This window comes from Sturnira hondurensis, unplaced genomic scaffold, assembly GCF_014824575.4.
Source record: "Sturnira hondurensis isolate 20B ecotype Veracruz unplaced genomic scaffold, ASM1482457v3 Scaffold0023357, whole genome shotgun sequence".
In the NCBI taxonomy this organism is placed as follows: Eukaryota; Metazoa; Chordata; class Mammalia; order Chiroptera; family Phyllostomidae; genus Sturnira; species Sturnira hondurensis.
Window position 1 is genome coordinate 11,169,898 of NW_028095988.1, and position 14,073 is coordinate 11,183,970.

Here is a 14,073-nt window from a genome sequence, read left to right on the forward strand (position 1 = left end):
CATGCCCCTATGACTAAGTAGCTTATGGTCTAGGGAAGAAAGGCAGACATGAAACAAGGAACCACATGTGTATGGGAGGGCCAAAGTCCAGCTGGGGGAAGGTGGTCAGAGACCAGCTTACCTGCACAAGGGAAGTTCAGAAAGCAGGATGTATGTAGGGCACAGTCCAGGTGTAGGCTCCTGTGGAGTGAACTTCAGAACATGGCTATTTACTGGGCAGCAGGGAATACCCAGTTCTAATTTTCCTGAGTCGGGCTTTGGTCCATCCACTCTCCACCTATCACCCTCTGAGGAGGCTGGCTGAGAGTACCCCTGCCAAGCTGGTCTAGAGGGTGAATGCTGTGTTGAATAGGAGGGAGAGGTGTGTAAGCGGGTACCCCTCAGGGCCCCCTTCCCCGACTCTGCATCACATGGGCTGTTGTGAATGCTGCGCCACCCCCAGCACTCCTGATGGAGCAATATTAAACATCATCACCACCAGCAGTTTTTATTCATTTCTTTATTAATGTAGAAAAGGAGCCTGAGGCAGCTGGACCAGCAGTACAAAGCACGGTGAGTTAATACTATTTTGGTGAAGGGTTGGCTTTACAAAAATGAAGGAGGAGGCAGGAGCTGCTCTGGTTCTGGGGCCAGGCCCAGCCTACTGCCCAGAACCAGCCCCTGGGAGAGGGTGATAGGTAGGTTGAGTAAAATGAACTGGAGACCATGGGGGACAGATGGCAGGGATGGAGGGCCAGGCAGTGAGAACCATCTGTGGCTGATGAGGATAGGAAACTGCTGGCATGAGGCTCTCCACTGGACCATGGGCAGGGGCTTCAGGTGGCCTCAGCTCTGGGGATGGGAAGGAAAATCTTGCCCGAGTACGAGAATCCAGACAGGGCCCTATGTTGAAAGGCCTTCCTTTCTCTCTCCACCAGTGGCCACCTTTGCTCTGTACTACAGGTGGGGCTTTAGGGCCCAAGGCACAGAGGGAGGCACAGAAGCCTCCCCATTGGAAGAGGCGGCAGGAAAGGAAGCACTTGAGTGTTTCTGGCTTAGGCAGCCGGGGCTGAGACACAGGGCAGGACAGCAGCACCCTCCGTGCAGTGGAACTTGAACATGGGGCAGGGATGGGCACGCCCTTGGCAAGTTACCCCACGGCAGTGGTGCCTGCCCCCAACCTTCGTGAATGGAGTCTGCAATGAGCACAGGGCGTAGCAGACCTGGGTTCCGGCCTGGAGCCCAGCTTTCCTGGAACAGAGTGCCAGCCACGTCCTGCCCCAGCCAGCTCCTCATCTGTTAATGAGGGCTTTGGCTGTGACCTGTCAGGTCACAGGAGGGACTCTGAAGAACAAGGGAGCTCCAGGACCTGTCCTTCGTAGCTGGGTGGGAACTGGTCCCAGTCAGACTCTGGATGCTGGCATGGGATGGGGGCCAAAAGGTGATGGAGGAGGAAGATGCTCTCATGTGGAACCTGCCCCCAGAAACATTCCAGAGCTGGGAAGGGCCATGGGAGCCTCTGCTTTGCCCAGGGGAAGAGAGGCCGCTCTGCCCTCGGTGGGGGCCCTTCATAACCCCTACCTGTGTGACACTTGGCATGGAGAAAACGGGGTGGCACTAAGTGACCCTTCATGTTCTTCCCTGGGGTGGGGAGCTCAAGGCCTCTTTGTGGCTTCTGCCTCCAGCCCTTCACCTGGAGTCAGGAGTGCTCTTCACTGTGTTCCTGCCTTGGGAATGGCCCAAGACTCTACCCGGCTGGCACATGTTAGTTGGTGAGGAAAGGACGGGGATGAGTAAGCGGACAGGGAGGTGAGAGCGACTCTCTGGCTTTCTCCACTTCCTCTGGTGAGAGCAGCTCAATCCACTGAGTCGCAGATCTCTTCCACCACAGCATTGAAGATGTGTGGCTGGTCTGCGTAGACGTGGTGCGAGGCGCCCTCGATCTCCTGTGGGGAAAGGAACCCATGGGGATGGGACAGACCTTCGCCCCAGGCACCGGAAAGCTGTCAGACCTTTTCTTTTCCTTTAGATCTGCTTGCCTATCACCCATGAGCACTTATAAGAAACAATGGTCCACTTTTCTCCCTGGGTCTTGGGGAGAAAGACTTTCTCCTTTCCTGTGGGAGCCAATGACTCTCAATATCCCATTCTCCTCCTGTGGCCATTCACTGTATCTTGCCTTCCATGCTAGCCCCACCACTGATCTGCTCATGTTATCCACAGGCCCATAAACCAGAGACCACTGGGAAGCCAGTCTGATTAAGCACACTCATTAGCAAATAAACACTGAGGTGGGTAGAAAAAAGGGGAAGGCAGGGGTGTGGTGGGAAGGCTTCATGTCAGTCTCTACTATTCTCTCTGCTGTTCACAGTTCTGGTTTTGAGCGGGAATTACAGGGGGCTGGAGTGGCGCCATGATGTCTGTGCCCGGCTACTGGACAAGAACATGCTTTTTGGCTGAACTGGGCTACACGGGTGAGAGGCCCCTGGTTATGAAATGACACAGAGTCCTGGCTGGTGTGGCTCAGTGGACTGAGTGCCAGCTTTCAAACCCAAAGGTGCTGGTTCAATTCCCAGTCAGGGCCCGTGCCTGAGTTTCAAGCTAGGTTCCCAGTTGGCGGTGTGTGGGAGGCAGCTGAGAGACAGTCTCTCTTTGTCGACGGCCATACCACCCTGACTGCGCCCGATCTCGTCTGAAATGACACAGAACCAACCTTTGCAAGTCTGCTGCCCCATCTCAGCCTGTTCATCCCTCTTTTCCCCGCTGACTCTCCCGTCACCCTTCTCTACCCAGAGTGCACATCCGCGCTGAGAGTCAACCAACAGGTGCTGGCATTCAACGCACAGCTTTTCTACCTCAACGCTGCTCCTTGGGTGGCCAACGTACCATGTCTCGGACATAGGAATCTGGACGCTGCAGTTTCACCTTTTTTCCCGTGCTCGTGTCTATCCAGGTGTTGGCCCCATAGATCATGGTGATGGGCACATCTTTTCGAATCAAGTGAATTCGTTCCAACATGGGGCGCCGGGCCCAGCCAAAGGACTCCATCATAGCTTTGAAGGCCGTCTCACCACTAAGAAGAAAATGGGGTAGGGAATTAGTAGAATAAACTGTACAGTATAAAATGTCAACTTGGTCTCTTCAGAGGCTAGGGCAGTATCTTCAACATATTGGTATTCTTCTCAAACTCTGGGTTTGAGACTCATTAAATATTGGTAAGATTAGGAGATGGGACTGAATCTCTAGAGGCCTCCTAACACAACCTGAGTTAGATGGACACACTTGTGAAAACCCCCAAGGCACTGAGTGTTGTCCAAGAAGGTAATGGGTTAATATTTCTTCAACAAATATTTACATGTCACACCCTGAGCTGAGCAAGGGGACATGAACAAGGCGGATCAGTACCTGCCAATCCGGTTCACATTTCAGCTCACAAGTTAGGCATTAAATAATGAATGGAATGATTAATTAACTTTACACTTCCCAAGAAGTATGGAAGGGTGACGGTGTGCTGTAAGGCCACAGACTAGAGGGTTAGCCTGTTGCGGGCGGAGGGAGAGTGAGTTCACTGAAGGTGGAGCCTGAGGAGTGAATACTATGGCAGTACAAAGAGTTTCCTGAGGAGACTCTGGAATAAAACATCCATCTTAGAAGACCTGCGGGAGCAGCAGTTTGTGCTGTGTGAGAAGCAATGACTACTGATGGAATCTACTTTGCTCCCTGGTCACTTCCTTAGGTAGAGCTAATAGAGGGTGTATTGTGAGGGGTCTGCAAGGCTGGTACAGAAGTGGCTTTCTGGGCTGGTCTGTAGCTTTTGGGGGAGCAGAGGAGATTCAGGAGACAGCCTTCTATGGGGATCAGCCAGTCTCCTTTGCACCCCTGGGATTAAGGGGAACCTGAGTTCTGCACAAGCCACCAGAATCAGTTCTTCCTTAAGACATTGCAGCATAGTGGAAAAATCACAGACTCTGAAGTCAGGGAGACATGAGTTCAAGTCCTGGATATACTCTCTTAGCAAGTGGTGTAACCAGAACACACCTTAACTTTCTCACCTACAGATTGGAGAGGAATTACACCTCTTTTATTAGATCATTGTGCGGAAAATAAAAATATGTACAAAGCCCCTAAGTTTAGGTGATATAGAGTAGGTATGCCCCTGCACCCTCCACGCCCCCAGATTTTTCCTTGGCCAAATTTTATGTTTTCCAAGGGAATGATAAGAGTTAGCTTGTCAGGGTTACAACTCAGAAACCCTCAGGGGGTTATAAAACTGAGTGATGGTATTTGCAGGAGGGGACTAGTTATGAATGATGTCATCTCTGCTTCCTTCAGACACAAATGAGTCCCATTATTATATATTCTGTGGCTTAAATTGGGAGGCTATTCACCGCCCAGAACTAGGTCTGAGGCTGGGGAACACTCTGAGGAAAGGGCTAGGGTTGTGCATCAGGGGCCTCAAGCGGGTGTGAGACTGGCACTAGGCCCAGTGGGGACTGAAAGAGGGGCAGAGCGCAGAGAGCGGAGGGCTACCTGATTTGACTGCTGAGCTGAGTTTCTGCACTGCTGCCTACACGGGACCCTTCATTTAGCTGAGCTCATGCGGAATGTTGGATGGGCCGTTCCCACGCTTCCTGAGGGCTGTCTGGGTTTGAAGCTAATGCTCAGACAGTACTGCTGGAATGAAAATCCCCTCTTTCTTCACAGCTTTGGCTCCTAACGGTGCCCCGGGCAGGCATGGAATGAAGTGGGGCAGTGCTGCGGCCCCCGTGACCTTGGCTCCCCAGATGCCTGCCAGCAGCTCAGGGCGAGGCCACCACACAGGAGGTGCCACCAAAGCAGCCTCCAGTTATCAACCTCTCACACAGCACAGCCTGAGGGGAAGATTACCTCCCTGCCTGTGCCCTGCCTGTCAGGCGCCAAGAATGCAGACGAACAGGCTTGTGGGGCCTGCTGTGTGAGCGGTCCCAGATATGAAGCTCTCACGATTCTGGGGACACCTGGAAATCTCCAAAAGATTTGGAAAGAATTCCTGTCCCAACAATACTGCACATGGTTAAAATTTAAAATGCACGCTTTCTCAACCAGCAATTCTATTTGTAGGCATGCACTCTACAGATGTAGTCACGTGTGTGCAGAGGAAGGTAGGCGAGGAGGTCTCTGACGCTGTCACGTGGTATCTCAGACTGGAAACACGAGGAAATCTGGGGATCACAGGTCTTGGGCAGGAAAAGACTTCTTTCTTTCATTTTTGCCCTTATAAAAATACCACATTTGTACCATTTTTTCACTTAAAAAAAGAAAAAAAAGATTTTTTCAAATGTTTTCCAGACTCTTGCCTGTCAGAAAAACGGACTGTCTCCACAGAAGAGTAAGGGTCACCTCTAGAGATGGTGTCAGCCTTAACTAATCTGTTGTGTTCTCCATCCCTTTGTGCCAGCCCGTGGGGATGCTCACGTCTGCTAAGGCCTCTGTTTCCCTAGCTGAAGGAAAGCTTTGTGGGAGAGGAAGTACAGCACAGAATGATCCTGGACAGTTCTGCAGCTGCTCAGCTGTTGGAATTTTATCTCCAAACCCATCTACCAGGAGGTGGGAGCTGCCCTCACCTTGGATTCTGCGCGTTGCAGTGATAGATATACTCTGATATAGTATCATCTTCAAAGAAGTCTGCAAACTTGCGCTTGAAGTCTGGTCGGAATCGCTGCACCAGGCCAGGCCCTGGGTGGGGAGAGAACGTGGAGTGGCCAGTTTGGGTGGTGGGGGAAAGACTCCTGCCTGCACGTGTTTTAACAACTTTCACCAAACATTATTTCTCCTACTCCTAAGACCTTATGGCTTTTTCACCCAGTGAATGAAACTAGAACACCTCCCAAGAGCCTGATCATGTTCAGGCCTGTAACATAATATGAGCGAGAAGCAAACTTAACTCTGGCATCTCAGACTCAGGGCACAGTTTTAGAGCAATCTGTTCTCTTCACCTTCTTTACATAGTTCATGAACAGGCAGCAGGGCACCCAACACAGACTAGAAAAATTGGGCCTCCTGGTCAACTTCTGACTTTTGTCCCTCCTGGTCTCTCTGCACGTGAGAAGGACAAGGTCAGAGGGAGGCGCACCCAGGATGCCCTGGGCCCTGGCCCTCCGCCACAGAGGCCAGCCAGCTGTCACAGCCAGAGCAGCGCTGCTGCCTGTGCAGGAACCTGGCCAGGTGCGAGTCCAAAAGTGGGGAGAGCTGGGCTTCTCCTAAACTCCTACCTTCTTCTCAAGTACTCGTTTTCCTTTTTATTCAGTCATTCTGTTGTTCACGAAGGGCCTAGAGAGACTCCTCTTCTTAGCCATTAGCAATTAACTCACAATAACGGGCTATTGGACATTACTATGTATACATAAGCCATTAGTGGAAGACAGAGGGTCAACCAACCTTTTCTAAAAAGGCCCTCTGCCTTTCACTTCATCAGAATAAGAGGCTTGGCAGAAAGTCAGGGTGCTAGCAGTCTGAGGTCAGAAGCTTGGAACCTGCTGATTTCACTAACTCGGGCTGGCTCCCCCCGAAGTCCTTCCCTCCCTTCAGCCACAGGATGTCTGACAGGCACTAAAGGGTGTCTGACTGGAGCAGGGCACGTTTCAAGGGGCCAACACTGTGGGTTGTGCTGCAGGCTCTGGCTCGGATGTCGCCCTGCTGCAGGTGCTGGGTGAGCTGCAGAGAAGGCAGCCAGTGGTGGTTACCACACAGGTTGCCATAGACGCACACTCGCAGCGTAAGAATTCAGCAGAGGAAGAGCCACCTCACGCCCTGTTCTCTCTCCTTGGGCGAGGTGGGAGGCACAGGGTAGTAGTTCTGCTCCATCGGCCCCTTACATAGACCACCTTTTTCCATGCAGATGAAGGAAAAAAGAAACTTCTGAAACTTCAGACAAAGAGATCTGATCCAGATCAATAGCTTTAAACAACAATGCCAGGCCCACTCCCACTTTCCAAGAATAAGCAGGGGTGATGGGAGCCCAGAAGTAGCGGGGCTTCTAGAATGGGATGGCCTTGGTTTGAGGAGACAGTTTATCTTCAGGCTACTCACCCCAGGGCCCAGCTACTCGAAGAACGGCCAGTGGGTTGGAACGCCCTAGGACAGAGGCCACAGCCTTGACCCAGGCTGGGGGTGCACGGATCTCACTGGGGTCAGTCGGTCGGAGGGGAAAGCCCCATGGGTCCACCAGAATGAGGTGTTTAACTCTATGGGAGGACAAAGGAGAAGTTGTGTTTGCTTGGAGTACCACAGCCCTTAAATCACCCAGGAAGAAGAAAACTACCAGAAACTAATACTGGAAGGTTCCCAGCAGGGCAAGGAGTTAGGTCACGACAGAGAGTGGCTCCTCCTTACCTTTCAGGGTACTTGATAGAGTAAGAAGTGGCCAGGAATCCTCCCAAACTGTGCCCCAGGAGGATCATAGTGGGGATCCCCATGGTCTCCCGCCACGTCTCTATCGAGGTCACAAACTCATTCTCGGCCCCTTCTGGGTCCCTCGGGAATGCTGGCCTGGAGCTTCGCCCGAAGCCAAGCAGATCGAAGGTGTGCACTGTGCGGCGGGCACTCAGGGAATCCATGTTGAGGATCCAGAGGCCCACGCCGCCCCCGAAGCCATGCACCATCACCAAGGGGGTGCGGTCCCTGAGCTCGGGGCTCACGGTCACCGTCCATATCTTGTTCTGGTTTGGGAGAGACACGTACCGGGCCAGGAACTTGTTCTGGAGACCTGGGGAGAGGGGATTCACGGCAGAGCAATGAGTCTGTTTTCTAGAAGCACCATCATTTTGCTGGACTACTCCTCTTCGGCCTTGTCCCTTCATTCCCAAACCCTTCCTGACCTCCCTTCACTCCTTCTTTTCATACTCTCTCACCACATACCCTAAGAGTTCAACTCCAAGTACAAATTGTAGACCATCTAGTCTGTAGGTAATGAGTGGCCGTCTTACTCCTCGAGGCTGTCTGCCTGGCTCCCTTTGGGCCCAGGGTTGTGGTGACCCCACTGACCTCACAGAGTTCCTGCATCCACTGCTCTAGGACCTGTGTGTGCTTGGAGCTTGGCAGATGGACAGAAGTGTCCTCACTGAGGGTAACTGGGAGGGCAGCTTCTAACTGGTGCTGAGCCAGGTGGAGGGGGTGATGGGTGTGATCTGAGCCGTGGGCTTATTCCTCTCAGAGACAGACCAAGGTGGGCAGTGCTTGCTCTGCCGGCACCATTCCTGACAGCTGCCTGGGGGAAGTCACCTGGGTCCTGGGCAAGAGCTTGAAAGCTATGGCTGTTCTTCAGTTGCACTTACTCAGGCCCATAAGGGAAAGGGTAGCCATGGCTGGGGCAGTAGTACAGGGCAGGTAAGATCATATGGGAAGGATGGGGAGATGTGGCCCAAGGACCTTGTTTGAGCCAGTGGCTGGGGAGGAGGGAGTCCTGGGATGCCTGCCCCAATATAACACTGCCCATGACAGCTGGCCTGTGGGAACCCCAAACTCCTGCCTCACAGAAGAGAAGTGGAGGGGCAACAGTAACATTAGAGAATATAGGACTGCTTGCTAGTCCTTGGGTAGGAAGTTTGTAAATCTATGAAGTGCGTGTATGTTTGGAATAGCAGACAAGAGAGAGGAAGGAGAGAGGAAAAGGAGGAAAAGGAAGAAGGGGAGGAGAGAATGTGTGTATTTGTGTGCATCGTGAGCTAATGGTAGGCATAGGGTTGGAGGTGAGGTTGTGAGATGTGGCAGGAGCTAGCGTGACGGACAGGGAGGGAGATGCTGAAGAACGATTATCATAGAATATGGTGTCCTGCAGACTTCCGCCAAGATGGAGGCGTAGGTGGAAACACTGTGCCTTCTCCCACAACCAAGTTTGAATACAACAAAGGTTTAGTAAACAAAGACGCAGCCAAAGAACAGAAAATTGAACTATATGGAAGTCCAACAACAATGAACTGTTCAACCAGGATTGGTAAGAGGGGCAGAGCCAGCAGTGGAGCAGGGTCAGGTAGGAAAGATCCCCTGACCCAGGTGCGCAGGCAGCTGGGGTAGCAGTGCAGACCCAGTGAGGGTGCGGGGCAGGCTGACCTCGGTCACACATTCTCGCACAGTGGGACGGACCACGCAGCCCCGGACGCAGGAGGTGGCAGAGGGGACTGCCATTGCTTTCCTTTGACCCCGCCCCCACATACAGCGTCACAGCCCAGTGACAGAGTTGCCCCATCCTGGTGAACACCTAGGGCTCCACTCCTCATACATAACAGGCACGAACAGTTGAAAACGTGGCTCAAGAAGAACTCAAAGCCCCAGAGCCGATAACTCTAAGCAACCAAGAAATAGCCAACCTATCAGATGCATAGTTCAAAACACTGGTGATCAGGATGCTCACAGAACTGGTTGATTATAGTCACAAATTAGAGGAACATTTCATATGTTCTAAACTGATGGAAATGAAAGGAAATGCACAGGAAACCAATAGTGATGGAAAGGAAACTGGGACTCAAATCAAGGGGGTGGACCAGAAGGAAGAAAAAAATGATCAAACAGAAAAATATGAAGAAACAAGAATTTTAAAAAATGAGGAGAGGCCTAGGACCCTCCAGGATATCTTTAAACGTTCCAACATCTGAATTATAGGGGTACCAGAAGGAGAAAAGAAACAGCCACTAGTGGAAAACTTATTTGAACAAATAATAAAGGAGAACTTCTCCAGTCTGGCAAAGGAAATAGACTTCCAGGAAATCCAGGAAGCTCAGAGAGTCCCAAAGAAGTTGGACCCAAGAAGGAACACACCAAGGCACATCATAATTACATTAGCCAAGACCAAAATGAAGGAGAGAATCCTAGGAGCAGCAAGAGATAAGGGGACAGTCACCTACAAAGGAGTGCCCATCAGACTGTCAGCTGATTTCTCAAAAGAGACCTTACAGGCAAGAAGGGGCTGGAAAAAAGTATTCCAAGTCATGAAATCTAAAGACCTACAACCAAGATTACTCTATCCAGCAAAGCTTTCATTTAGAATGGAAGGACAGGTAAAGTGCTTCTCAGATAAGATCAAATTCAAGGAGTTCATCATCACCAAGCCCTTCTTATATGAAATGTTAAAGGGACTTATCTAAGAAAAAGAAGATGAAAAATATGAACAGTGAAAGGACAGCAGACTCACAGTTATTAACAACCATACCTAAAACAAAAGTAAACCCCAAAACTAGATCAGGAGTGGAACCATAGAAATGAAGAACACATGTAGGGTTAGCAACAGGGGAGTGGGAGGAGGAGAAGGTACAGAAAATAAGTAGCATAGATGGTAGGTAGAAAATAGATAGGGGGGAGGGCGAGAATAGTATGGGAAATATAGAATCTAAAGAACTTGAGACACGTGGTCATAAACTAAAGGAGGGGATGGTGGGGGAGGGCTTGTGCAGGGTGGAGGGGAATGAAGGGGGGGGGAATAGAACAACTGTAATGGTATAATCAATAAAATATATTAAGAAAAAAAAAAAGAATATGGTGTCCTCTGTACCAATTGCTTCCCCTGGATCACTCACAACTCTTCCTCCCACAACCAAGCATTGTTAATCAGGAGTCAGTGGGCTCCGTGTGCCAGGCTCTGAGAAGATCTTGTATCCTCCTTAGGCCCCTAAGGAAGGTGGCACAAGCTATCCCTTCTACTTACACTGGAGGATCCTGGCTTCCACATTCTTCAGCTGAGACATTGAAGTCGGGCGCCAAGCTGGCAGCCAGCTACTCAGCCAGCCTTGAGGCCTGGGACAAGGAGACACAGAGATGTTCATTGGCAACATTGGAAAGGAAACACTGATGCCCTCAGCCTTGCTGACAGTTGCAAAAGAGTTATCAGGGTTCAGGATGTTTCCCAGGCTCAGGAGACCTCCCACTGTGGCAGTTGGCAACTCCCTCACTGCCTGATAGACTGTATCTTCTCTGGTAAATGGCCAGTAACAACATGCACTTTGTTTCAAAGACACTTAGAATACCATGTGCACAACATACTACAGTTTACAAAGAGCTTTCACATTTATCTCATTTGAGTTGTACAATCTTCTTTGTCTCTGGTTTTCATAATGTTCCAGGAGATTATAGGGGCGATGGCCAACTTTTAACTGTTTCAATGATCTTTTGCTATCCCCAGGACTGAATGTTCTTTAGAGTGGGACAAATTCCTATGTCACCTGCCCTCCTGGCAAGGCACTGCAGTTTGTATGTGACTTCTTCCACACCCCTGGAAGTACAGAGCACTGCCAGTGCCCCGTTGGGCTCTCAGGCAATCCTCAAGCAACGAGATGGGATAGGCAGTGAGCAGGAGGTGGGAGACCTGGTTCAAGTCCTGCTGGGCATCCCTGACTGGACACAAGTTGTTTTTGGCCTTGTTTTACAGATTATAAAATGAGTAGGAACCTCACATATTCCTCACGTCCTATGGCAGGCAATACAACAGGGAAGACAAATCTATTTTGCTTTCTCCTTCATATCCATAGGACTTGAAGTCATCGCAGAGTAGAAGTTGAAAGCACCAGTTTTGCAATAATAATAATAATAATAATAATAATAAACAGGCCTGTATCTGGGTTACAGTATTGCCATTTACAAACAGAATGGCTTTGGCTTGATAAACAACCTTTGAGTGTTTAGATGTATAAGGGAACTTGTAAGGTGCCTGGGATAAATTAAGTACTCAATGAATGTGTTTTTATTATTCCTTTTCCACCCCATGTATTTCCCTTTTCTTGAACTGCCCGGGTGAAGAGGATTATAGGGTGGACACCACCAGCTACGGTGAAGGCCCGTGGACATCGGTGCAGTCACATGGGGGTATTCTGTGGAAGAGTGAGAGGAGCCACTGCCCTCTCCCGACCCCTGACCTCCTTAGCACACACTGGGCATCCTGGTAGATCATTTGAAGCACTGAGCTTTAGATTAGGATGGTTCCTTAGAAATCATCTAGCACAGCCTTTTTATTTTATAGGTGACCAAACTGATGCCCAAACAGATCATACACCTAGTTAGAAAAAGCAGAACTAGAAAACCCAGACTGCAAATCCAGGTTTTTCTGTACCACCTCTCTATAAGTTCCAGTTTTGGCTTTTCAAGGCCATACATGAATACTCACAGTAGAGAACATAATTTTCACACTGGTCTCTGTATTCTGAAAGGTGTGATCTAAAGTCAGAAGGCCAGAGTTCTACTGCCACTTACCAGCAATGTGACTTTGGCCTTTCTGTGTCAAAGTTTCCTCACCTTTAAAAGGAAGGTAATAATCATATCGACCTCATGGGGTTGTTATAAGGATGAAATGAGTCAATGCACCTAAAACACACAGAATCATGTCTAGCACAAGATAAATTCCTAATAAATCTTTTGCTTGTAGCAGTTCTTGATGATTGTTTGAAGTTTGAAAGAAATACTGAGGTTGCAGCTGAGAGTGGTACATCAGTGACATTATTAGGTGACAATCTAGATGACAGTTGTCAGTCTCATCAATGAAATCCTATGGAGACTCATACCCTCTTCAATTCTCTACTGAAATTTTTTGTAAGCTTGAAGCATGCACACCAAGACCACAGAATTTTGCCAGTTTTAAGAGATATACTTTCTCTTCACATTGTAAGAGACTGTTACAAGTCAGACCAAGGCATCTGGATCCCACATTATAGCACTCAGGAGAAATACTGTTCCATGGAATAGCACTATGGGTTGCTCAGCAGATATTGAGGGAGCCTAACTTTGCTTCTCTTCTTCACCAAAAATGTTACAGGTACAGCACTGGAAATAGTGCCAGGCACAATGTTAACTGCCCAGTACAATTGGATGGGGATAGGAGGATTCAAGCAAAGAACAGAGAAGCCACTTAGTCATGAACTTAGCCTGGCCAGCATGGTCTCATCCCTCCAAATGAGGGTACTGTGCTGGGTCAGAAGCCTGTTCTAGACCTCTGTAATCTTGGGCAAGTCTCCTAAATTCTATGGGCTCTGGATTTGTAAAAAAGATGCAGATAGTTTACCTGCATCTCAACCAGTATTGTTTCTCTAAGTCACTGTAGCTATTGTACATTTTGTCTTGGAAAAGTCATCGTAGAAAGTAACATTCTCCTGCTGAGTCTTTTCAGGCACGGGAAGCTATTATTGTCATAAAGTTAATTCGTTTTGCAAACTGCCAGTTCTGCTGCTCTGAAAAGGGGGAACATGGGACCCACGAAATTCCCCATTCTGGTGAAACCAAGGCTAGGCTGGGAGCTGAGTCATTCTTCTGGAAGCAACTTTTCCTGGCTCCTACCAGACTGCAAAGGGCTACTCACACCATCTACAGGTGGCACCCTAAACATGATTCCCTTGAGACAGTGGTAACAAGTTCCCCAAAGCTCTAATTTTGAGGCCATATGATAAAATATATTGTCATGAAGATTAAAAAATATTATCAACTAGGTTCGAACGCTGCAAAGTGTCTCGGTGGGTGAGAGCTAAAGAAAGCTTACAAGCCCCTTCATTATTCCAATCAGACGAATTCCAGTGCTTTGGAGGCCTCTTTCCTCTTTCCGTGTCCTCTCCATACCCAGGGAAAAGAGGCTCTTCCCACCCCCGACTTGGACTCCGGGCGAATCCGGTCGAGCAGACCTGGCCGCTACCCCTGCAACCCCGTCCCGCGAGTGTCCTTCGGGGCTCTTAGACATTCCCACTGAATCTCATGCTGGAGCAAGGCGGGTAGAGCGGAACCAGAAGCGATCGCGAAGACTAACGTGGAAAGTTCAAATTACTAAGCCGCAGGCAAACTTATCTTCCACTGTTGCCCCTGCTCTGCCACCGCCCCTCCTGGGCAAAAGCAAAGCAAGCACACAGCCCCCAGCCCTCCCCTGAGGCCGACCTGAAACAGGAAAGGCAGGAAGGTGTCTAAAAGTGTTCCTCGGCCACAGACAGTCCCAGGATCACGGCCCAGAGAAAGACAGAGAGAGAGAAAGAGACAGGATTCACTCACTGCTGCTCCAGATCATCAGCCATAGTAAACAAGCCCTGCCGGGGTCGAACCGAGCCAGCCCATCCCTCCGCCTGACGCCAGCACCAGCTGACCCAGAAAAGGGTTGGA

General features: G+C 49.8%; 1 protein-coding gene across 2 annotated transcripts; it reads right to left on the reverse strand.

Moving 5' to 3' along the window:
* Positions 1-481: 481 nt before the first annotated feature.
* Positions 482-14,073, reverse strand: ABHD4 (abhydrolase domain containing 4, N-acyl phospholipase B). Of its 2 annotated transcripts, none has more exons than XM_037037474.1 (7): positions 13,966-14,073; positions 10,655-10,743; positions 7,351-7,723; positions 7,048-7,202; positions 5,583-5,694; positions 2,866-3,052; positions 482-1,925 (listed from the first exon to the last, which is right to left on the reverse strand). In XM_037037474.1, exons 1-7 carry the CDS (start codon positions 13,986-13,988, stop codon positions 1,836-1,838), a joined length of 1,029 nt encoding a protein of 342 aa, XP_036893369.1. In that variant the 5' UTR covers positions 13,989-14,073; the 3' UTR covers positions 482-1,835. The 2 variants fall into 2 exon arrangements, with proteins under 2 accessions (XP_036893369.1, XP_036893370.1); XM_037037475.1 differs by lacking the exon at positions 13,966-14,073 and adding an exon at positions 13,855-13,945.

Excerpts from the sequence above, each read along its gene's own strand:
- ABHD4 (XM_037037474.1), bottom strand. The coding sequence starts at position 13,988 with ATGGCTGATGATCTGGAGCAGCA. Across the intron at positions 5,695-7,047 it reads TCGAGTAGCTGGGCCCTGGG|GGCCTGGCCTGGTGCAGCGA; the intron begins GTGAGTAGCCTG and ends CTCCCCACCCAG. Across the intron at positions 1,926-2,865 it reads ATTCCTATGTCCGAGACATG|GAGATCGAGGGCGCCTCGCA; the intron begins GTACGTTGGCCA and ends CTTTCCCCACAG.